Source organism: Capsaspora owczarzaki (assembly GCF_000151315.2).
Source record: "Capsaspora owczarzaki ATCC 30864 unplaced genomic scaffold supercont2.1, whole genome shotgun sequence".
In the NCBI taxonomy this organism is placed as follows: domain Eukaryota; class Filasterea; order Ministeriida; family Capsasporidae; genus Capsaspora; species Capsaspora owczarzaki.
In genome coordinates, this window is record NW_011887292.1 from 2,772,886 (window position 1) to 2,795,059 (window position 22,174).

Below are 22,174 nucleotides of genomic sequence, written 5' to 3' on the forward strand. Positions count from 1 at the left end.
GGAATCAAACGACAAGAGTGGATGATGGAAAGGCCGTGGTCTTCGCACAATGAAGAAGCAGCGGTTTGCCGAGTGTGGGTTGGGAAAGCAGAAGAGTAGAGAAAAGCAAAAAAAAAAAAAAAAAAAAAAAAAGAGGTTTGTTTTCTCCGTTCTTTGAAAAAAAAAAAATGAACAATGAAAAACGCAGACACTCAGACACGCAGAAGATCGATGTAGAAGATCGATGAAGAAGGAGAAAAGCAGTTTGCTGAGGTGTTTTCCCCACTCGCTGGTGTGTGTGTTCAGCATTTGCGTTGTTTTCGTTGACTTTTTGATTTTTTTTTTTTTGCTCCGTTTTTTCCATCCATCCTCTTTTTGCTTTGCTTTTTACCGTCCACACGCGACTGTTACAAGCAAAAGTGACCAAATAAGACAGTCAGAGCCGAAATCACAATCACAAACAACGCGCCACTCAGTTCTCAGTTTTCAGTTTTCATCAGTTCTCAGTTCTCAGTTCTCAGTTCTTTTTTTTTTTTTTCGTTTTTGTTCATTCGCTCTGTGCGTTCAAGTTTTTTGTGTGCTTGTTCGTCACTCTTTGAGTTAATAACAAAAACCAAGCAGGAAAGAAAATGGGACGGAAACCAGCAGCACCGAACGCAGGTGCATCGTCGACTGGCGCTGTGGCTGGCGGAGGAGGGCGCACACGCGAGGCGCTCGTGTCGCAGGACCCGTCGCTGCTCAACCGCGCGCGTATCACATTCTCATCCCTGTCCAGCGGTGCCGCAGCATCGTCGCCGTCGTCACCGTCATCAGCTCCATCAGCTTCAGCAGGAGCAGCTGCAGGGACCAGCAACGATGCTGACGAGGGCGGCGACACACGCAGGCCGATGATGCCTCAGTCACCGCTCGCCATCGTGCCGCCTGCCTCGCCATCGCCGTCGTCCCCAGCGCCTTCGACTCTGGCAGGTGCGTTTGTTGGCGTCAGTGCTCCGTTCGGCGAAGGAGTCCCCAACGACGTGCGTCTGGCCTTCAGTCGCCTTGCCAAGCGAGATGATGTAACGCGTCTCAAGGTAACAACCCCGACGACCATCCACCAAACAACCCAACCATTCACAATCGAAAAAAAACAAAACATGTGAATAGAGCAAAAAAAAAAAATGGGATTTTTGCCAAGTCAGCCGAAAACCATTGCGCAAGAGGCAACAAATCCCAACCAAAAAAAAAAAAAAACCTATTTGCAAACGATTGTGCCAAGTTACTTACGTTCTGGGTTTTTTTGGCTGTTTGTTTTTGGCTGGCTGTTGTGTTGGCATGGGGTGGGCTGAAACATGCAGGCGCTTCAAGAAATCCAAGGCTTGGTGGCATCGCACTCGGTAGAAACACTGGCAGCGGTGGTATTGCCGCAATGGGCTGCGCTGCATCCCAAGATTGTCCATGCGATGGACCGTCGCGTGCGGGAGGCATGTGCGCTGGTGTGCCGCGACCTGATTGTCAAGACGAAAAAGCACTTTGCGCCGTACATTAAAACGTGCATTCCCTTGCTCGTCGAAGCGCGATTTGATCCATACCCCACCGTCGCGCGTTGCGCTGCCGAGGCCCTCGACGCCGCGTTTCCGCCAGCCAAGCAGCTCGATGTGCTTGTCTTTTGCAGTGCCGAGTTCCGCGATCTCGCCTTCCACACTTTTATCAAGCACACAAAGCCCGAGACCCTGTGCGACCCGCTCAAGTTGGCGGCGGAAGACATTCCCGCTGCCTACGAGCGTATGGTCGTTTCTGCCATGCTTGCGATGGCATACGTCCTTGAGCGCCTGTCTGGTGCGGATCCTGCAAAGCAGTACTCGGCTGCTGACCTCGCTCCAGTGTTTAGCGAGAGTGTCTTTTACAAACAGTTTGCCAACTACTCGGTGCCTGCCGTCCGCGCGGCCCACTTGTCTCTTCTCGGGGCGATCTGTCGATTTCATCGCCCGTCCGCCGAGGCGAACATGGGATTGATTGCTCCGGTTGCATTCGCTGCCCTCGGTGATGTTTCCCCCCAGTGCCAGACCCCTGCTTGGGCGTTGGTGCTGACACTTGTTCGCGACTATCCCGACACCTGCTGGGAGAATGTCAGCTTCCGCAAGTTGGTCATGCCCAAGCTACTGGGCCTCTTGCGTTCGTCGGAAGGCGGGGAAGCGGCGGGCAGTGCTGGCGCAGTCTACCCTTGCCTTTTGCCACTGGTCGCGAGCATTCCCTCTCGCTTGATTGGCGAAGGCGCCGGGTTTCACCGCGAGCTACTGACTGCTCTGCTCCGTGGCCTGAGCAGCGTTCGTGGCGGAGTCAGCAACGGCAACTTGAAGGCCAACACGAATGCAGCGGAGACTGCGCTTTGGAGTGCATACTTTGAATTGATGCAGTACTTTTTGGTGTCGGAAACTCGTCAAGGACACACCGTTAGCGCGGTAACGACCTTCGTGGCCAATGAGGAGCTCGAACGTCTGACTCGGCAGCATCTCAATGAGGCGGACTTGGCGTGGCCCAGCGCTGTTGTTGCCCGAGGGATTGTGGCAACATGCAGTCTTGCGCTTTCAAAAAGTATCGATGCCACCACCAGTGTCTCTGATGCTCTACTCGCGAGCGTAGAACAGCACTTCAAGGCAGACCCCGCCGGTTCAGAGCCCAAGCTTGGTTTGCCGCAATCTGAATGGCTTGTTCGCGTCGTTGACCTTCTTGGAGCATTGACTGTGGTCGCGTCGCCGGCCTCCGATCTGGCTGTTGGCGTCGACGCCATCTTTATTCGCCTGCTCAAGTCACTGAATGCAGCTCTTGACTCGAAGGCAACCATCGGCCAGCTCGATCTTGTTGCTGCAGTGTTGGTTGCATTGGGGAAAGCACCGTCTGACGCAAGGTCGCGCGTGGTACTCAAAGCCCTTGCTGCCGACGACGACGACGACGACGACGACGACGACGACGACGACGACGACGACGACGACGACGACGACGAGGGCAGCCACCAAAGTGCGTTCGTGCTCGCTTTCGATCAGCTGGTTTTGCCCGTGTGGAAGCAAGCCCTGCACCTTTCAGGCGACACTGCTGGTGCGTTCCGTGCGTCTGCGGCACGCTTGACCGCCGTGGTTTTGCAAGGCGGTCTTTCTTCACCTGCCACCTCGTTCGTCTCGGTCTGGTCCAAGCTTGTCGGTGAACTTGTAACTGCGCCCGAAGCAGACACCATGCTGACCACATTGCTCGAAACACTCGGCAGCTTTCTGGCTGACCAAGCGGCAACACCTCTTCTGGCGCGGGAGGCGTTGACTTTGCCAGAGCTGGATCAGTTTGTGCTGGGGCGTCTTACCGCGCTGGAGCACTGCGAGGCGCCACTGCTTGCCTCGAAAAAAGCCGCTCTGATCAAAGCCGCGTTGCATCCAAGTGGCTGGTTTGTGTCGCTGGAACGGTTGCCAGCTTTGGTCGACGGTATCAAGGCCTTGCTCCACGGAGGCGCACAGGCCGATGCTGAGGCCAAGGGCGTTGCGATGGGTTTGGTTGAATCTCTTGCGAACTTTGCACCCGTCCAACAGTCGTCTGCGCCGCTTCTTGAGCTGGTTCCACATCTGCAAGCCGACCTGCTGGCCACTGCGCTGGCAGCTGCGCGCGCGAGCGAGCCCGAGCTTTCGTCCGACGCTGCCCTGCTCCCCAACACCCAATGTTGGTCGAGCATCATTCGACACGTGTTGTTTTCGAGCGCCAACTCAACAAAAGTCACGGTCGAATTGTGGCGACAAGTCCGGGCGCTTTTTAGCTCGTCTGAAGTCGCCGACGTACTCAAGACAGCCACCGGCGCGGCCCATCATCACGTCATCGCTGCGCTTGCGAAGGCTTTGGTGAAACTGTGTCCCCATGTTGATTTGGTCAATCTGGCGCTGCAGCAGTGGGCAGAATCGTTCGATCAGGGCTATGATTCGCTGCTGACGAGCACGTTCCACCAAGCCGAGGCGTGGGTTGCTGGTCAGCTCCCGTGCTTCCAAACGCCAAGCAGCATGTTGATGAGTGTCTCTGTCATCGATCTCAACCCGAGCATCGAGCAACGCGATCTGCTGATGCGTGCACTGCTGGAAGCGACTGTTTTGTCGGAATTCTGCCGTCTGCTCCAGGAGCAGCAGGCTACCGCTGCCGACCATGCCCGAAGCGACCCGGGCAGAGTTGCCCCGCGGGTTGCTCTCGTGCACAACTGGGTTGCGGCTGCTCTTGCCGTTGACATTGACACGACGCCGTTCGTAACGAGCACTCCTCGCCGGATTGCCGATGCAGGATGGATTGCTGCCAACCATTTTGAACCGCTCATGCAGCACACCCTCCATCTGCTCGACCAAAACCGTGCGGCGCTCTTCAGCGTTTCGGCAGACGCGGTTTTAAACCCTGCCAACTTGCTTCAAGCCATGACCCGCTCTCGTGCCTTTGCACTGTCCGTTTCGGCCGAAGAGTGGACTAGTTTCACCACTTTGGCTTTGAAGCACCTGGACGAAGCGCATTCGAGTGGGGCACCTGCGGCCCTCGCACTGGCGGCGCTTGTTACGGCCGTTCGAACGCGTGCCATGACTTTCCCTCTCGATACCACCAAGTCCAATTGGCGTGATGATTGCATCAAGTCATTGTGCCAAGCCATTGTCGCTCGCCCTAATGTTGCAGCTGGCACAGCAGGGCGAGCTGAAGCCGGTGGGTTTGGGCTTTTGGCCTTGTTGGCCGTTCTCCTGAGCTTGCCCCGTTCCAACTGCTTGAGTCGAGCGCTTTGCGAGGCTGTGCAGACGGTCTTGGTTGTGGTTCGAAAGTGGTACTCGGTCGGCTCTGCCGCACTGCTCGCCGGACCTTTGAATAACGACAACGCATCCCAACTGGGTGGCCACACGGCAGTGGCCGAGTTCCTTGGAGCTGCCTTGTCGAGCGACTGCTTCAGCATGGTGACGACTGGTGCGCCGCAAATTTTGTGCGCTCCGGATGACTGGATGTTTGTGGTGAGGCAAGCTGAAGGCTGGCTCAGCTTTACCTTCAAAAACCGACCCCGCGTCCAAGTGCAACTTGCGCCAACCGCTGCTCTGCATGCCTCTGCCCTTCGTCTTGCTGCTGCGCTTTTGCATGTGTGGCATGACCCAGCCGCGGCTGGAATTCGTCCAATCTCAGACGAAGACTTGGGAGAAGAAATGTACCGTTTTGCATTTGATGTGACCACGCAAGCCCTCTCTGCTTTTGTCGAGGAAGCCGTGCCGTTTGCTCGACAGACTGCTACGCAGCCCACGGCAGGCTCTGGCATGCTCGGACTGCACGCAGTGCGCCCCATCGCACCCTCCAAGTTTTTGCTCATGGACTACCTCGCCGACCTCACTCAGCACGCCCCGGACGATGTCGTGCTGGATGCGCAGTGCTTTACCAAACTGTGCCGTCTGCTGCCGGCTGGCCATGACTTTGTTCAACGGACAAGCTGGCGAGTGCTCAGCACGATCGTTCAACTCTCATCCCTCGCGTCGCTGTCGGCGGGAGAAGCGAGCTCGGGGCCTGGTGTGGCTGCTGGTGCTGCAACCGACGACACCGCCACCGCCACGACCGGAGGCAAGACGTACACGCCACCCCAACCACTCATGAATGTGATTGCAGGTCTGGGCGATATCCAGCTGGAGCTCTCGCGCGACGATGCACACTGGCGTCTCGGCTACATGCTGGCCTGGTTTTTGCTCTTCCAGCAGTTTGAAGCTGCCGAGAGCCAAGTGCGAGCCGGCTTTGCGGACGTTTTGAGCGAGCGTGGCGTGGCGGAAGAGCTCATGACGGTTGTGTTTTGCCACATAGACCTCAGCACTGGCCGCGTTGAACCAGGCCTGCTGGATGTCATCCGTGACTGCTCTGCTGCAAGCGTCATGTTGTGCTATTCTGATCGCCATTCTCGCGTCGGCAACGGATTTGCTGTCAGTCCTAGATCGCGGGCTTTGCGTCGAGGCATGACGTGCGTGGCCCCAACTCCGCTGTCTGTTCTGGCATCGCAGCTCTTCATCCGCGCTGTTGAGGCTACTCCGGCGTTGGTGCGGGCATGGTGGAATACTTGCGATCGCAATTTGAGTTTGGCAATCGACCATTTCATGCGGCACCACGTCAGTCCCATCCTAGTGCAGGTGGAAGTCGATGCGGTCGATGCCTTTGTCAAGTCACGCACGGCCTTCGAGAACGAGAGCATGCGACTGGTGGCATACGCGTCGACCCGCGAGGTGTCGGCGAGCTACAAGTTGGACGAAACGAGTGTCGAGCTCACAGTGCGCATGGCACCCAACCATCCGCTTCGCTTGCCCGATGTGGACGGTGGGCGGCGCATTGGCGTCAGCGAGTCTCAATGGCGCAAGTGGCTGCTGCAGTTGACTGCCTTCCTTGCATCACAGGTTAGAATGTTGTGTTGGTTTGTGGGGGGTTTTTTTGTTTGTTTTTTGTTTTGTTTTTTGTGATGCCGTCGATGGCAACATTGTTGCCATCATTGCATCATCATTGGTTGTTACTTGTGCTGTTACTGGCCAGTGGGGCAACGGCTGACTCTTTGCTTTCCTTTGGATGTGGTACAGAATGGACGCGTTGTTGACGGCATTCTGCTCTGGAAGAGCAATGCCGACAAGCACTTTGAAGGCGTCGATGATTGCCCCATCTGCTATTCTGTTATTCATGCCATCAACTACTCGTTGCCGAGTTTGCGGTGCAAGACGTGCAAGAACAAGTTCCATTCGGCATGCTTGGTGAGAATATTTCGTTTATTATTATTGGGTTTATCGTTGCAGGTGGCTGATCCGGTCGCTTGTTTCATGGGCTCACTTTCGCTCGAACTCGAACTGTTCCCTTGCAGTACAAATGGTTCAACTCGAGTGGCAATTCGACATGCCCGTTGTGTCGCAATTTGTTCTGAAGCCCAAAGTCAAGCTGTGTTCTTGTGCTTTTTTTTTGTCGGCTTGGCTGCCATCCTTGCTCGCTGTCTGCGCGTCGGTGTTGCTTTTGGTTCTTGTAATGAATGTGACACTTCCTATGCTTGGCTTTTGAGGGGGAGGAAAGAGCAAAGTTTGCCAGTTTTGGAGTTATCGCCAGAACAGCGCCATTCCTGCTGAATGTACTATTGCTGTTGTTGCTGTTGTTGTTGCTGTTGTTGTTGCTCTTGTTGCAACGTATCAATAGTCTGTCGGACGGCAAGTAACAACTGCTTGCAGAGCTCGTCGTCGTTCTGCACAATGCTGGCCACTGCCGGCTTGACCTTCTCAAACACGCCCGATCTGCCACCACACAAACAAGACCCAACGCACACAGCAACAAAAAGTGAGTCACTGCAATGATTCAGCACGTTCACATGAAGCAGCGCACGGCGAACGCACCGATCAAGCTTTTGGCGTAGCTCGGCCGACTGCAGGTGCTCCGGGACGGCCGGCCCAGACGCCAGCGATCGAATGTAGGACGCGGCAGCATCCTCTGCGTTTTCAGCAAGCCACTCGGTTTTGCCCTGGACAACAAAAGCAGCGCAGCGCGAATGGAACCAGAGTGAGTGGAGTGAACATTTGGCTCGGTGGTGGCTTTGTCGCGCTCCTCCAGCTTCATGCTGACGCCTCGACTCCATCGACAATGAACTGTGCTTGGCATTCAGATGATTGTAGGATTGCTGGCTGGCTGGCTGGGCCTTACCCGAGCTGCGAGCCGCGCAATTGCCAGCTTCCTGAGCTGGTCAAAGTTGCCGTCCTTCTTGAGCTTGGCCACGACCTGGTCTGCCGTCATTGCTGCTGTAGGAGGATTGCCAGTGCTGATGCTCGCCATTCGCAAAACAAAACAACAAAAAAATATGGTCAAGCAAACAAAAAAAAAGGGACTGTCAGAAATTGACCGTTGTGATGAGAACGAGATTGGGAGCAGAACAAAGAAGGCAATGCAAAAAATACAACGGCGTCCCTTGCTCTTGTTGGCAATGAACGATTCAGCAGCAGCAAACCGGGGAACCCTTTTTTCCAGGTCCAGACGATCTTTGCTTGCTTTGATGGTGTGGTTCAATGGTGCATGAGCAAACCCGGATCGGCGGCGCTGCGGTCTCCCAAGCGGCTCTCGCTCTCTTTTTTTGTTTTTTCCCCACCCCGCTCCAATTCCAAATTTGTAACTGGGAACTTGGACTTGCCAGTAGGTGTGTGCTGCTTGTTTTGTGACCATTCTAAAAGATACCTCGCAGTGTCGCAGTTCTCATCAAGCCCAAATCACAAACCGACCAACATTGTTCGTTCATCGGTCATCGCACTCTTCGCCCCTCCAAACTCGAGACCTCGCTTTGCAGTACAGTATTATTGTTTTGATCAAGTGACATTCCGCTCCAAATGGCCTAAACGGGCGCAACGTGAGGGCATCAAATGCGAAAACGGGCTTGTTTAGGCAGGCTGGCTTGGCTGAAGCGTCACTCCTCGCTTCAAAACGCTCGCTCTCTCCCTCGATCTTCCATCCATCCATTCATCCATCCATCCATGCTGTCTTTTTGCGTATGTACGTATGGCTGTCGCTTGGCGTCTGCCCCGCGGGGAAACGGTAGTTTGGATGTTTTGTCAGACTGAGACCGCAGCCAAACCGCACGGCCCAACGCCAGTCTCTTTTTTTTTTCTCTCTCTTTTTTTTTCCTTTTTTTTTTTTTCGACGTCCTTTGCAGTTCCGCCCCTGTGCTGGCCCCTCCCTCTTCTCCCTCTCGCCCTGCTTGCCTCCCTCCCTCCGTCTTGCGCCGTCCAGAGCCTTCTCTTTGTGCAAGTAAGCTCTCTTTGCAACAGCGCCCTCCCAAACAGCGACTGCCGCCCACCAGCGAGCGGAGCGGCAAGCTTCAACCTTTTTTTTTTTCTGGCTTTTTTTTTTTTTTTTTTTTTGTGAGTGTGCTTGAGCCACCCTTTGCTCGCCGTGTGCACAGGGCAGCGGTAGCAGCGAACCGCGACCAGCCAACCCACACTCACCATGTCGTTCACCGGCTCACGAGATGGATCAAAGCACAAGGGGCGCTCCGTTCGTGGCGGGGCAAATGTGGGCATGATCCCGGTTGGAAAGCGGCGCAACTCTGGGTGCTCTGTGCGAGTGCTCTGGTGCTGTGAACGTGCTTGTGTGTGTTTTTCTTCCATCCTGACGACGCTCGTCGATTTACACACCGACTTGCGACCGAAGATCCTATACTTTGACCTTTTTTTCTTCTTTTTTTTTTTTCGTTCGTTTTTTTTTTTTTTCGTTTTTTTTTTTCGTTTTTTTTTTTTCGTTTTTTTTTTTTCGCGGCGGTTCGGGTGATGTCTGCGGCGCGATTTCAGTCTTGCCCAGTGTGTACGATGCTGGACGCGCTCGTGTGCCTCAGTCGAGGCGGGTCGCGGGTGAGCGGGAGGTGCGAACTTTGCACCATTCAAAGTTTCAAAAAGGTCACTTTTGAGAATTATTGAGAATTATTTGGAAGGCCATGTATTGGATTTGCATTACTTTTTTTTTTTTTTTTTTTTTTTTTTTTTTTTTTTTTGTGCTCTAGTTTTATTTTTTATCACGAAGGTTGGGGCGATGATGGAGACATGCATGTCTTTTTTTTTTCCTAGCCACTTGCTCATCGTGCGTTGGGTGCTCTGGATGAACAACCCCCTTTCCCCTCCTTCTACCCCACTGTTTTGCTCCCAGTTTTCAACAAATTTGTTCTTGTAGTCGAATACGAACAATAATAGCAAAACCGGATGACAGCTTTCCCCAAGCTGGTTTGTTCGTGACATTTGCTTGCGTGAGGCAGATGCCCCCCTTCACCTCCGACTTTTAACTTGCATCCTTCTCATTCTTGCACTCCAGCAATATCAACAAAACACTGACCAACAAGCGGTGCAAAAGGCGAAACTGACACCCTCACTCACTCACTCAACCCGCATCTTCACCGCAAAGCTTTGGGCCTTTTTTTTTTTTTTTTTTTTTTTTCATTCAATCTTATTTTTGAGCGGAAATTTGCTTCATCAATTATGTTTGTTTGGTGTGTTTTTTTTTCTGGTTTTTCTGATGAAGAAGTGTGGACATGTGTGCTGATTTGACTGATAATGTCTTCTTGTTTCTGCTGCTGCTGCTGCTGTCCCATTAGGTCGATTCCCGTCGTATCTCATTTTCCCTCTTTCTCTCTCTCTCTCTCTCTCTCTCTCTCTCTCTCTCTCTCTCTCTCTCTCTCTCTCTCTCTCTCTCTCTCTCTCTCTCTCTCTCTCTCTCTCTCTCTCTCTCTCTTCTTTGCATTTCCATACCTCTGCTCTGTGACCCAGCTGGCGGCCCCGCCTCTTTGTGAAACGAGATGAGCCTGACAGCGACTGCTGCAGCAACTTCGCCAATCTCACCTGCATCGGCTGTGAGCAGCTCGACTGCGGGCGGCGCAGGGCTGGTGGGCCCTCCGAGACGCCGGGTGCTGCAGAGCTCGCGGTCTTCGAGCTTTTCGCGCACCACGTCGACGTCGTCGGAGGACGTCACAGCCAACAGCGAGCAGGATTTTCCGTTCGTGTCGTCCATCGTTTCGACAACCCACCCGCAAGTGCTGTGCTCCAACCTTCCGGAGCACTGGCGTTGCAACAAGTCGCTCCCTGCGCCGTTCGTCGTCTACGCTCAAGTCAACGTGCCAGACGACACAGAGGTCACCGTTAGTGCGGGCAACGACGAGCATGCCATCGCTGAAATGCGCAACTTTGCGACAGTCATGAGCAATAACACGGCCACCTTTTCCGACCTGCGCTTTATGGGTCGCTCGGGCCGTGGCAAGCGGCTGACCGTGTCCATCACCATCCACACGACACCAACCCCGATAGTCGCACAGCTCGTTGAAGTCATCAAGATGACGGTCGACGGTCCTCGCGACCCGCGTCGGCGAAGGCCGGGCAGCGAAATGATCGCCTCCGCCAGCGAGGATGACTTGTCGGATGCCAGTGGGTTTGCCTCAGACCTCGGGTCGGGCACCATGTCCGCGGAGGCCTTTGGCTCCACTGCCTCGACGGGCTCGCCGCTTTCTGGCTCGTCGCAGCAGCTCGCGCCCGGCCAAACTCCTCCTGCACAGCCCAACTCTGCAGGCACTGGCGGATCGTTCAAGTCTCACCGAACGCGGTCGCTCTCTACCACCCTCCGACGCTGTCAGTCAGCCCCTTATATGGCTCCCGAATTTCGAAGGCGTACCGGCAGCGGCACGCTCTTGCCGCACGACAAGCCTTCCTCGCCACGCGCCAGCAGCAATAATAATGACAGCTTGGATCCGCGCCCCCGTAGCGCTTTCCCTTCCGATCTAGCCGATAGCGAAATGCAGCGATTTCGCTCAGTTTCGATGGGCTCTTCGGCAGATTCCATGGCCGAGGATGTCTTTTCTCCGCTCGAGTCCCCCCGCTCGCCGAGCGTGGCAGCGCTGTATCATCTACAACGTACGAGGGGAATTTCTTGTTTGGATTGTTTCATTTTGCTGCTGTTTTCTCACTTTGTTGCGCTTTTACTGAACACAGATTCGGGAGTTTCCTCTCCATCACCCGATCATAGCCTTCTCTCTTCCATGGAGTCGCTTCTTGCACCACTCACAACGCCCGCAGCTCTTAGTTTCAACGCTGCTGATGTTGTCCTGTCGAGTGGCGCCATGAATCTGGTTCCTGGTAAGACCTGTTGCCCACCCCCCCCCCCTTTTTTTAACAAACAAAAAAAAACTTTAGTTTTCCGTTCGCTTGTGGGCTCACTCAACGTTTCGTCTGCTTGCTCCTTCTTTATTGTGTAGACTTCACGCTGGTGAGTCTTTCAGTGTACGAGGCGCCTGAAGGCTCGGCGTGCGTCGCCACGATGCGCGTCGGCTCCGCTGGTCAAGTGATGACGGACGTTGGTGTCATGTTTGGAAACGCCATCCCAACGCTGGACAGTGTCAACCTCGGTATCGATGGCACAGTCCAGTGTATGTTCAAAGTTCCGTCGCGCTCCGAATGCGGTGCTTCACTCCAGCGAGGCAATCGGTTGGAAGTTGTTGGCTTTTACAAGCTTGCGGATCGCGTTTGCTGCTCGTCAAATTCGCTGGGATTTGCGTTCAAGGATGTAGAAGGTACCATGCTCGGGAAACAGCTTTTGCCACCGAGAACAACAATACCCTGTGTGACATTTCTCATCCTCCTTCTTCTTCTTCTTCTTCCTTTTGTCGTCTTTCCTTCTTGGTTTCTCTTTTCTGTTCTCCACCAACAGGCGCAATCACAGAACGCCAACTGAATGCTGTGCTTCACAAGCTGCATTTGAAGAATCAACAAACGCAGCTCGCACACAGTGAGCCCCTTCAGAAGCAAGTTCTCGGCGGTGGCGCTCCACGAAACCTTCTCCGACAACTTCGACCCCTAGAAGACAACCTGTTTGCACGGAGCCAGGCAGTCTTGCAACAGTGCGGGATGCAGCATACGCTCAATCCAATCGATTTGCCTATCGGGCCTGACGGGCAAATCTCTGTCAGCAATGTTCAGTCATCGGGGCTCACTGCGCTACACGTTGCCGCCGAGTTTGGATGGAACAAGTTTGTGACCCAGCTTGTCACCGCGGGCGCTTCCATCAACCAGCGGGACAACTTTGGGAACACCGCCCTGGACTGGGCCTTCATGTCTGACCAGCATGTGACTTGCCAACTGCTTCAGTCCGCTGGTGGTTTGTTCAACATGTTTGCTCAACCGAAAGTCACTGACGACCTGCAGGCAAGCTTCCAGCAATTCACCTTGTCCAGCCCCGTGCTTGGCCAACTTCCTTCGCCGACAACGCGCATCGCGTCGTCTCGCTCGCCACGTTCGCCTCACCTCGGATCCCCGTTGAACTTTGGCGGTCTTTCCCAAAACACTTCCCCTCCAGGACAAGTCCTGTCTGAGATACCCGAGGCGCAGTCCTCTGCACAGCAGTCGTATCAAACTCAGCTTCAATTTTTGCAGCAACTACAGCACCACCAGCTGGTTGAGCAAGAGCAGCAGCAAAAGCAGCAGCAGCTACTTGTCCAGTTGATGCAGCAACAGCAACCACAGCTGCAACTTCAACAGCAAGCGAAGCAGCAAGCAGCCCACCACAATCTTGTGCAACACTTGCTGAGCATGGACATGTCCGCTTCTGCGTCCGGCTCGTCTTCACGCGCTGTATCGACTTCGTCCCTGTTGTCGAATGCTTCTGCTGTCACCAGTGCGCCGTCCATGCTTCCGTTGGATTTCACCACGACTAGCGATGCTCATCTCTACTCTGAGCCGGATTTACTCGCCTTGGACCTGCCCTCTCCCAATCCCTCCACGTTGAGCATGGGCGAATTACATTTTTAATCCTCTCTTTTTCTCTATCTCTCTCCCTCTCTCTCTCTCTCTCCTTCCCTCTCGTTGTCTCGTTTGTTGAATGTTCTCTACCCCCCCCCCACATTCTCATCTCAACTAGATAAGATGAGTGGCTGTTTCTCTCGGTTTTTTTTTTGTTACTTGTTGGTTGTTTGCTTTTGGTCGAGCTGTCCCTGGCGGATGCTCGTCGGTTGTCATTCTTGCTGTTTCTAGATGGTTTTTTTTTTTCGTTCATGTACAATCAATGTCGTTCCTGTGTCTGAAAGCCTTGTCACTTTGTCTGCGTTGAATCGGCACAATTTTTTTTTTTTTTTTTTTGTTTTTGTTTTTGTTTTTGTTTTTGTGTTTGTTTTGATTGATGAAAGGCTTCCACTGCCGTGAACTATGCTTCGTTTCCGCCAGCCTCATCAATGTCAAGGTACAGTATTCAAGAAGAACACTGTTTTGTTCCAATCAGTTGAAGTGGACAGTCACTTCTCGTCGCTAAAAAGAACGACCTTGTCAAATTGGACTGATTGGAGCATGGCTACGTTTCACTTTGAGAACAAGCGTGCGCTGGTCACTGGTGCAGGCAAAGGTGCTTGTTCATTCATCATGTGCATCGAGATGGTTTGTGTGGGAGTGTGTCTGTCTGAGTGCGAGACACAAGTGCGGCGCAGCGCTAGAAATGAGATGCAACTTGGCTCACGATTTCGTCGCCTTGGCCGTCGTCCCGGGCCCTGTATCCCTGGGGTTTTGTAGGAATCGGTCGTGATGTCGTGATTGCGCTGGTGGCCGCTGGTGCGACTGTCACTGCCGTCAGTCGAACTGAGGCCGATCTCACGTTGCTCAAGCAGCAGGTACCAGACAAAAATATTTACCACTACAATGGTTCTCGCCCACTCCACTGTCGTGTAGTGTCGTGTAGTCGTGTGTGCACTCCACAGTGGTGTAGTGTGTGCATGGACGTCCCTGCTTTGGCTCGTTTCAGCATGGTACTCATTGAATTGATGGGTGTCACTGCCTTTCCTTGCATCCTTGACTGGTTTTCGCTGGAACGACAACAATCGTGCAGTTCCCTGCAATCAGGACAGTCTGCGTTAACATTGCTGATGCTGCACAAGTTCAAGCCGCCCTCCAGAACGTTGGCCCTATTGATTTGTTGGTCAATTGTGCCGGCGTGGCGATGAATGAGCCGTTCTTGTCGACTACACTCGAACGATTTGACGCGTAGGTGCATTTTGACGTTGAGAGTGTTCGTACGTGGTGCGCACGATACTCACCCACCGCCATTGTCGAAAATGCCGCAGAACGCTCGACACCAATGTTCGCGCCGCCTTTGTCGTGTCGCAGGTAATGTATTGCGCTGGATGAGTGAATTGACCCGTGCTCACGATCGTACAGCTTGTGGCGCGCGGAATGGTGGAGCGGAAGACTGGCGGGAGCATTGTGAACGTCTCCAGCGTCGCATCTACGTTGGCCTTGGTCGACCACACGTCGTACTGTAAGGCGCGATTTGAATGAACTGGTCGATTATTGGAAGAAGCGGGGGGGGAGGATCTTGTGTTTTGTTTGTTTTTGTTTCTGGTATTGTTTTTTGGTTTTGGTGTTGTTGTTGGTGTTTTTTTTTTCCTTCCCCCCCCCTCACACACACACACACACACACACACATACTCCTTCTGCTTCTTCTTTCCAGAATTTGCATGCAGCTTTGTGCTAGATGCGAAAGGTTGCCCATTTGCTCATGTGTGCTGCTGTTCCCAAACAAAGGTGTATCGAAAGGCGCTCTGGACCAATTGACCCGCATGATGGCATTGGAGCTTGGTCCGCACAAGGTGAGTGCTCGCAACTGGCCCACATTGAAAGTTCAAGCTCGACGAACGAATTGACTGTTGGGACGTGTGTTGTCGGCCGGGACAGATTCGAACCAACAGCGTCAATCCCACGGTTGTCATGACTGAGATGGGCCGCGCAAACTGGTCTGACCCTGCCAAGGCTGGCCCAGTTCTGGCACGCATCCCTCTGGGAAAGTTCCCTGGTATATATCTGCTTGCCGGCGGTTTGAGTCGCGAGGGTTGTGCACACAAACTGACCAAACTGTTTTTGTGTTGTCGATCGATGAAATATCGCACTGGCGCAATCCAGAGGTGCCGCACGTTGTCAACGCCATCCTCTACTTCCTCAGTGATGCCAGTGACATGATCAACGGCACTTTCCTTCCGATTGATGGCGGCTTGCTGATTGACTGAGCTCCACGATGACTTTGGATGGCATGTGCACTGTGCGCTTGTAGATCGAAACAACTGGCATCACGAGTGGAAGGAAGCAGGAAGGAAGCAACAAACTGAACGAAGCCCCAAAAAAAAAAACGAAAAAAAAAACGAAAAAAAAAAACGAAAAAAAATGTGGTTGCTGGGATTCGAACCCAGGCCACCGAAGTGATCAGAGCCTTAATCTGACGCGTTAGACCAGCTCCGCCACAACCACGTTACAGCGACCACGGGGCAAAATGCGATAGGATCGAATGAAGCTGCCAAACTGACATGCAACCAAACTCCACAGCTGCCAAACTGTAACCAAAATGCTGGGTTTGCTTGTCAACTTTAGGACATTCGGCCAAACAACTTGAATCTAGACGTCAGAATACGACGCGAAAGCATCTGACACACACGAAAATCGAATCAAGCAACAGAAACGAGCAGATACTGTCAGGATTACCGGATATGTGGGGGCGACAAGGCGAGAAATGTGCGCTTAGAAAGTGGAGAAACAAAAACAACTCAAGAAACGATCCCGGTTGCATCAAAATTTGACAACTGACAGACAAACATATTTGTCAATGTTCTATCAAGAAACCATGCAAAACAAATTCGAGGAAGGCGGAAGAAAATACGAAAGAAAGACAAGGGTGAGAAAACACCAAGAACTGATTTTTTTCTGCTTTTTTTTTCCGTCTAAAGCTCTTTTTTTCCCCCGTCGAAAGCTTAAGAAGAATAACAAAGAAAACAAAAAAAAAGAGCGTAGGATATGAGACAGTTGAATGTCGTTTTAACGCACACCAGTGAAGGCGTACGAGAAAAGTGCTTGAAAGCTATTGTTTTGTTTTATCAAACCGATGTGTACTCACACCGTCATAACAACAAAAGTTCGCTGAGCTGCGCCGCTGGAATTAGCGTACGCAGCTCAGTGGGAGTGGTCGTGCTTCTTGTTCACAATGAGCAGTTTGTATTGGTGTGTGCGCCAAGGTCCGAGCAGCTTGGCGCGATTGGGCTTTTTTGTTTTTGTTTTTGTTTTTGTTTTCTCTCTCCTTCATGTTTCAAGTCGGCGTCCGTACTTGTCATCCTCGTCTATGCCATTGTTGTGCTGTTGTGTTTCTCAGTCTTCTTGATGTTAGTCTTTGTTCGTTGTTGTTGTGGCGGCGCTTTTTTTTTTTCTTTGTTTGCGTCGCTGCCGTACTTTTCGTGCGTTTGACACCGCCTGGAGTCTGCACTCTGCGTTTGAGTGATGATTTGTGCAAGCACAACCAATAAGACTGACTGAAAGAACCGCGTTGTTCCGATAGATCGAAAGTCAACAATGCTGTCGTATCAAAGTATGAGCGCGAGACAGCGCGAGTTGTACGACAAAGTCAAGAATGCGCGTGAATGGTTCGGGTAAGAAAAAGCCGGAAATATTGGACGACAACATGTTTACTGATGAAATGGAGGACAGCCAGCCGTTCGAGCATATTGACGATGCCGGCGCACAAGCGATTGCTGAGGGACTCAAAGGCAACCCGAACGTGGAGAAACTCTTGTGAGTCATCTCGCTTCGAGTGTGGAGCGTGAGTGGCTTCGGCAGTGGACATCAAGAGTGGCTCACTATTGGAGGGGACGGACAGTCTGGGCTGGAATCAGATTGGTGATGCTGGAGCGCGGGCGATTGCTGAGACGCTCAAACTCAATATGACGGTAACTGTACTCCAGTAGGTCGTCTCACTTTGACAAGTGCATGTGAGTGGGCGATCTAGTAGAGGGCATTACGAGTGCTCAGTGGTAAATGGGACGGACAGTCTGAACTGGAATCAGATTGGTGATGCTGGAGCGTGGGCGATTGCTGAGACACTCAAAGTGAACACGACGCTGACTCAAATCAAGTAAGTCGTCTCACATTGACTAGTGCATGTGAGTGAGTGGTTTCAGCAGAGGCATTCAGAGTGCTCAGTGGTGAATGGGACGGACAAGTCTGAGTGCGAATCAGATTGGTGATGCTGGAGCGCGGGCGATAGCTGAGACGCTCAAAGTGAACACGACAGTGGCGCACCTCGGGTAAGGCAACTCGCTTCCATTGATGCGTGTGAGTGGGTGATGTCAGCAGAGGACATTTAGAGTGCTCACTGATGGACGGACAGCCTATGGCAGAATCAGATTGGCGATGCTGGTGCCCAGGCACTTTCTGCGGCACTCAAAGTGAACAAGACGACCGACCTCGAGTAAGGGGTGTCACTTTCACTCAACAGGGTGAATTCAGAGTGCTCATTGATGGAGGGGATGTACAGTCTGAATGGGAATCAGGTTGGCGATGCTGGAGCACAGGCGATTGCTGAAGCGCTCAAAGTCAACACAACAGTCACTCACCTCGGGTAAGTCATCTCACTTTGATGTGAGTCGAGGATCCAGCAGAGGTGCCCAGAGTGCTTACTAATGACTGAGCAGTTTGTACAATAATAAGCTTGGCGATGCTGGAGCGACGGCGATTGCTGAGATGCTCCAAGTGAACAAGATGCTGACTTCGCTCGGGTAAGTCATCTAATGTTGATGATGCAAACGACTTTCAAAATGCTCACGAATGGAGAGGACGGACAGTCTGGCTAAAAATCAGGTTGGTGAAGCTGGAGCGCAGGCCATCGCTGAGGCACTCAAAGTGAACAAGACCCTGACTTGGCTCAAGTAAAGCATCTTTCTTTGACTGAAGCATACGAGTGACTGATTCAGCAGATGACATTCCAATGCTCACTGATGGAGAGATGTACAGTCTAAGTGAGAATCAGATTGGCGATGCTGGAGCGCAGGCCATTGCTGAGGCGCTCAAAGTGAACACGACTTTGCCGTGTCTCGTGTAAGTCACATCACTTTCCACTGATGCTTGTGCAGGTGTGATCCAGCAAACGAATTCAGAGTGCTCACGAATGGAGTGGACAGGCTCCAGCAGAATCAGATTGGTGATGCTGGTGCGCAGGCCATTGCTGAGGCACTCAAAGTGAACACGACCTTGACTAGTCTGAGGTAATCGATCTCACTTTGACTAACGCGTGATTGTAGCAGAGGGCACTTAAAGGCTCACAAATGGAGGGGACGGACAGTCTGAATAAGAATCAAATTGGCGAAGTTGGAGCGAACGCGATTGCTGAGGCTCTTCAAGCGAACACGACGCTGACGAGGCTCGAGTAAAGCATCTTTCTTTGACTGAAGGACACGAGTGACTGATTCAGCAGATGACATTCAAATGCTCACGAATGGAGAGATGTACAGTCTAAATGAGAATCAGATTGGCGAAGCTGGAGCGCAGGCCATTGCTGAGGCACTCAAAGTGAACAAGACCCTGACTGGTCTCTTGTAAGTAAGTCATCTCTCTTCAACGATGCTTGTGTATGTGCGATCCAGCAAACGAATTCAGAGTGCTCACTAATGGAGAGAATGGACAGGCTCCAGCAGAATCAGATTGGTGATGCTGGAGCGCATGCAATTGCTGAAGCACTCAAGGTCAACACAGGGCTGATTGTGCCCTGGTAAGGCATCTCACTTTACTGATGCTTGTGAGTGGATGATTCAGCAGAGGCATTCCAATGCTCACTGATGGAGGGATGCACAGTCTGAGTGAGAATGAGATTGGTAATGCGGGAGCGCAGGCGATTGCTGAGGCACTCAAAATGAACACAAACCTGAAGACTCTCTTGTAAGGCCGCTATCCCTCAAAATTCCACTTGGCGCAGAGAGCTAACTGATGGATGGAACGCACAGTTTGGAAGACAATCAGATTGGCGATGTTGGAGCCCAGGCGATTGCCGAAGCGTTCAAGGTGAACCCGAAGCTGAGGGATATTTTGTATGGTGTCGTGCACTTTGACTTTGAGCCAGGGTGAGCCATACATCCTGCTTACTCGTTGCATTGCTCAACAGTCTAGCGCGGAATTGCATTAGCAATGTTTGTTCCCAAGCAATCAGAAAACGCACAGACACCGGCCAAAAGGGTCCTACGTAAGCTAAGTTGTCCTTGCGAAACGAAGCCATTGACGCTCACACGAGCTGCTTCCAACCGATGGAGTTTGCCTTCCGATTGCTCATTTATGTTGCGCAGCATTTACGACCAGGTCAATCCTCTTGCATTCTCCTTACTTCCACGCTTTGCTACCGCTGACGACCTTCAGACAGTATTTTGCTTGCTGACCGGCGAACCGGCCCTAGAGGACAAGCATCAGTAAAGTGAGATGCCTTACCAGGGCACAATCAGCCCTGTGTTGACCTTGAGTGCTTCAGCAATTGCATGCGCTCCAGCATCACCAATCTGATTCTGCTGGAGCCTGTCCATTCTCTCCATTAGTGAGCACTCTGAATTCGTTTGCTGGATCACATCTGGCCAAGCATCGTTGAATGAGTGATGCCTTACTGAAGATAGCGCAGTTTCTTGTTCACCTTGAGTAACTCAGCAATCACATTTGCTCCAGCCTCGCCGATATACCCCAAGTCCAGACTGTCCGTCCCTTCCATCGGTGAGTCTTCTAAAAGCCCTCTGCTACAATCACCGCTCGCACGCGTGAGTCAAAGTGAGATGGATTACCTGAGACCAGTCAACACAGTGGAAAATTTTACCGGATTCCGGTCGGTCCAGTTTTTTCGCTCGTTTTCCCCTCATCGTCTTGAGACTCGAATTCGTCAGTTTGGCTCGCTTTTTTCACTTGCACTGTGATGTATGTGTCGATTGTAGTGCACTGTTGTTGAATTCGGACAGCAGGGACCGTGCTGGACCGCAAACCGACGATGAGGCTGGATTGGCTGGCGGACCATTGGGATCAGCACAACCATGCTCCTGCGCTCCAGGCAAGCTCAGCTCGCGCCTTTACATGTCGGATGATGTGACACGGGTCTGGAAACCTTGTTTTCGAGGCGAGGGCGGACGGGGACGGTCGGATAGACGCAGGAGCGCTGTCGAGCCCCGCCAGCCAAATGACTGCACCAATTGCACCAATTGCACCGCATCTCCACTCAGGATATAGCTCTCATTCTATTAGAATATAGACAAATACACTCAACAATGAACACCTATTAGTCACGCATATTCAAATGCCATGGAACGAAGATGAATAGGTTTTCATTTAAGCTTGACGGACGGTCTTCCAGTGGGAATGTCTGCCTCAGCCCCTCGAGTTGGTCGGGTGTTAATGCGTGACAGTAGCCGCTGCAGCCAAATGGTTCGAGAAGCGCGATTTCGTGGGTGTGGGGGGTCCGTGACGTGTAAACGGGATTTCTGCCATACTCGAAACCGGTCGGCCGGTAGTACACTTCAATCTCAACGTAGATCGTTTGCTCGACACGCCAAAACATGGCTGGCTTGGCAAACACGGGCCCAATCTGAAGAACTGCCTCGCAGCCGACCTTGGCGAGCGAAACAGATCGCGAGCCCCACAATGACATCTTCAACGTTTTGAACACGTGAACTTGTCCCTGGAGTTGCGCCCTCCGCAGGGCCGCTGTAAAGACCGTAACAGGCGAACCTCTATTCTCGCGTGTGAGCACACTGGTCACGATGTTATCGACCTTCTCTGGAGTAACAGGACAGCGAGTCAGCACGCCAAACTCGCGACCAGCAACGTAGGGAACCACATCGTCGACGTGCTTGACTATTCTGGCTACCAGTCTTGGAACAATGTCATCATGTGGACCAGGACGGATGAGGCGGCCGTAGCGGTTGATTGCGCGCTCGAACGGAAATGTCGATACATGTGCAGCGAGCCGTGTGCTGGCAAGCCCAGGCCAGATGGGACAGATGGTGGGTAGTAATGGGCACATTACAAGTCCTAAAGACTGCAGCAACGCTCTTGATGGTCTCGTTTGACAGTTTCGCGAGCGAGGCAATCGAGTCGTTGTCGACCTGAACCACCGTGGACATGGCGATTCGCGTCATTTCTGAAAAGTTCCACCAGATGTTTTGCACGCTCTTGGTCACCAATCCCAGAAAGATGTGCTTGCCGCAAACCAGGACGAAGTTGAGCATCTCCTCGGCATTGTACGACTTGTGGTAGACAGTGCACTGTCGAGGCTTCCGCATAACAAAGGAAGGCCAGTTGATGGATTCCAGGCGTTTATGTTGATGAAGACAACTTTTGTGACTTTATCTTTGATGCTATGCAGAGGCTGGATAAGAAGCCGGTATGCAGCAGCCAGGCGATCGTTAGGGCTTGTCGGTTGTGGTTCGGGTTCGGGCGCTGCCGGTGGTGCAGTCGGCTCGCTCGTGGCGTTGTTCGTGGCATCGTTCTCAGTAACGTCAGCTTCGTTAGCTTCGTCTTCCGTTTCGTAATCATTGTCATTGTCGCGTTCGACATCCTAAGAACAGAAGAACAGAAGGATGAGTGATCACTGTTTGTGCTCGCACCGCTCGTTGCGAGCTTCGCGGCAACCCTTACCATTGAGTCTCGAGAAATGTCGCCAGAGTCATCACCGTAGTCATCCACTTCCATGGCAGCTGGCTCGGATACGAGCGGTGGCGGACCCGAGAGAGCAGGATCTACCTCTATGGGAACAGTTTGCCCCACTCCCAAAGTGCGCCTCGAAGCGCTGTTGCATCGCGGGGAATTCCTCGACGACAGAAGCGACGGTTGCATATGGGACGTGTTTTTGGTGTGCTTGTAGAAAGTTGACCGGTTAACTTGCTTGAAAGGGCCGTTGCTAA

The 22,174-nt window shown here is 52.6% G+C and overlaps 4 protein-coding genes and 1 non-coding gene across 5 annotated transcripts; 3 read left to right on the forward strand and 2 right to left on the reverse strand.

Moving 5' to 3' along the window:
* Positions 1–468: 468 nt before the first annotated feature.
* Positions 469–7,003, forward strand: CAOG_00878 (hypothetical protein). Its single transcript, XM_004365692.2, has 4 exons — positions 469–1,049; positions 1,314–6,368; positions 6,546–6,713; positions 6,821–7,003. Exons 1-4 carry the CDS (start codon positions 609–611, stop codon positions 6,878–6,880), a joined length of 5,724 nt encoding a protein of 1,907 aa, XP_004365749.2. The 5' UTR covers positions 469–608; the 3' UTR covers positions 6,881–7,003.
* CAOG_00879 (hypothetical protein) lies at positions 6,960–7,770 on the reverse strand (the record flags this gene model as incomplete). The annotated part of the gene is made up of 3 exons (XM_004365693.2): positions 6,960–7,238; positions 7,338–7,462; positions 7,642–7,770. 3 exons carry the CDS (start codon positions 7,768–7,770, stop codon positions 7,082–7,084), a joined length of 411 nt encoding a protein of 136 aa, XP_004365750.1. The 3' UTR covers positions 6,960–7,081.
* A 2,403-nt stretch (positions 7,771–10,173) lies between these two features.
* On the forward strand, positions 10,174–13,567 carry CAOG_00880 (hypothetical protein). Its single transcript, XM_004365694.2, has 4 exons — positions 10,174–11,372; positions 11,451–11,594; positions 11,714–12,028; positions 12,166–13,567. Exons 1-4 carry the CDS (start codon positions 10,268–10,270, stop codon positions 13,260–13,262), a joined length of 2,661 nt encoding a protein of 886 aa, XP_004365751.1. The 5' UTR covers positions 10,174–10,267; the 3' UTR covers positions 13,263–13,567.
* Positions 13,568–13,708: 141 nt separating this feature from the next.
* CAOG_00881 (dicarbonyl/L-xylulose reductase) lies at positions 13,709–15,656 on the forward strand. The gene is made up of 8 exons (XM_004365695.2): positions 13,709–13,848; positions 14,013–14,110; positions 14,326–14,480; positions 14,561–14,603; positions 14,655–14,754; positions 15,021–15,085; positions 15,171–15,288; positions 15,396–15,656. The coding sequence occupies exons 1-8, from the start codon at positions 13,794–13,796 to the stop codon at positions 15,497–15,499; spliced, it is 738 nt and encodes a 245-aa protein (XP_004365752.1). The 5' UTR covers positions 13,709–13,793; the 3' UTR covers positions 15,500–15,656.
* On the reverse strand, positions 15,655–15,737 carry CAOG_09321. Its single transcript has one exon. It is a non-coding gene; the product is annotated as a tRNA-Leu (tRNA).
* Positions 15,738–22,174: the final 6,437 nt, after the last annotated feature.

What these genes read in the sequence shown, in the direction of transcription:
- CAOG_00878 (XM_004365692.2), top strand. Translation starts at nt 609, where the DNA reads ATGGGACGGAAACCAGCAGCACCGAACGCAGGTGCATCGTCGACTGGC. An exon ending in ATGATGTAACGCGTCTCAAG is followed by an intron (nt 1,050 to 1,313) that starts GTAACAACCCCG and finishes TGAAACATGCAG; the next exon opens with GCGCTTCAAGAAATCCAAGG. An exon ending in CTGCCTTCCTTGCATCACAG is followed by an intron (nt 6,369 to 6,545) that starts GTTAGAATGTTG and finishes GATGTGGTACAG; the next exon opens with AATGGACGCGTTGTTGACGG.
- CAOG_00880 (XM_004365694.2), top strand. Translation starts at nt 10,268, where the DNA reads ATGAGCCTGACAGCGACTGCTGCAGCAACTTCGCCAATCTCACCTGCA. An exon ending in CGCCATGAATCTGGTTCCTG is followed by an intron (nt 11,595 to 11,713) that starts GTAAGACCTGTT and finishes TTTATTGTGTAG; the next exon opens with ACTTCACGCTGGTGAGTCTT. An exon ending in TGCGTTCAAGGATGTAGAAG is followed by an intron (nt 12,029 to 12,165) that starts GTACCATGCTCG and finishes CTCCACCAACAG; the next exon opens with GCGCAATCACAGAACGCCAA.
- CAOG_00881 (XM_004365695.2), top strand. Translation starts at nt 13,794, where the DNA reads ATGGCTACGTTTCACTTTGAGAACAAGCGTGCGCTGGTCACTGGTGCA. An exon ending in CCGCCTTTGTCGTGTCGCAG is followed by an intron (nt 14,604 to 14,654) that starts GTAATGTATTGC and finishes ACGATCGTACAG; the next exon opens with CTTGTGGCGCGCGGAATGGT. An exon ending in GGTCGACCACACGTCGTACT is followed by an intron (nt 14,755 to 15,020) that starts GTAAGGCGCGAT and finishes TCCCAAACAAAG; the next exon opens with GTGTATCGAAAGGCGCTCTG.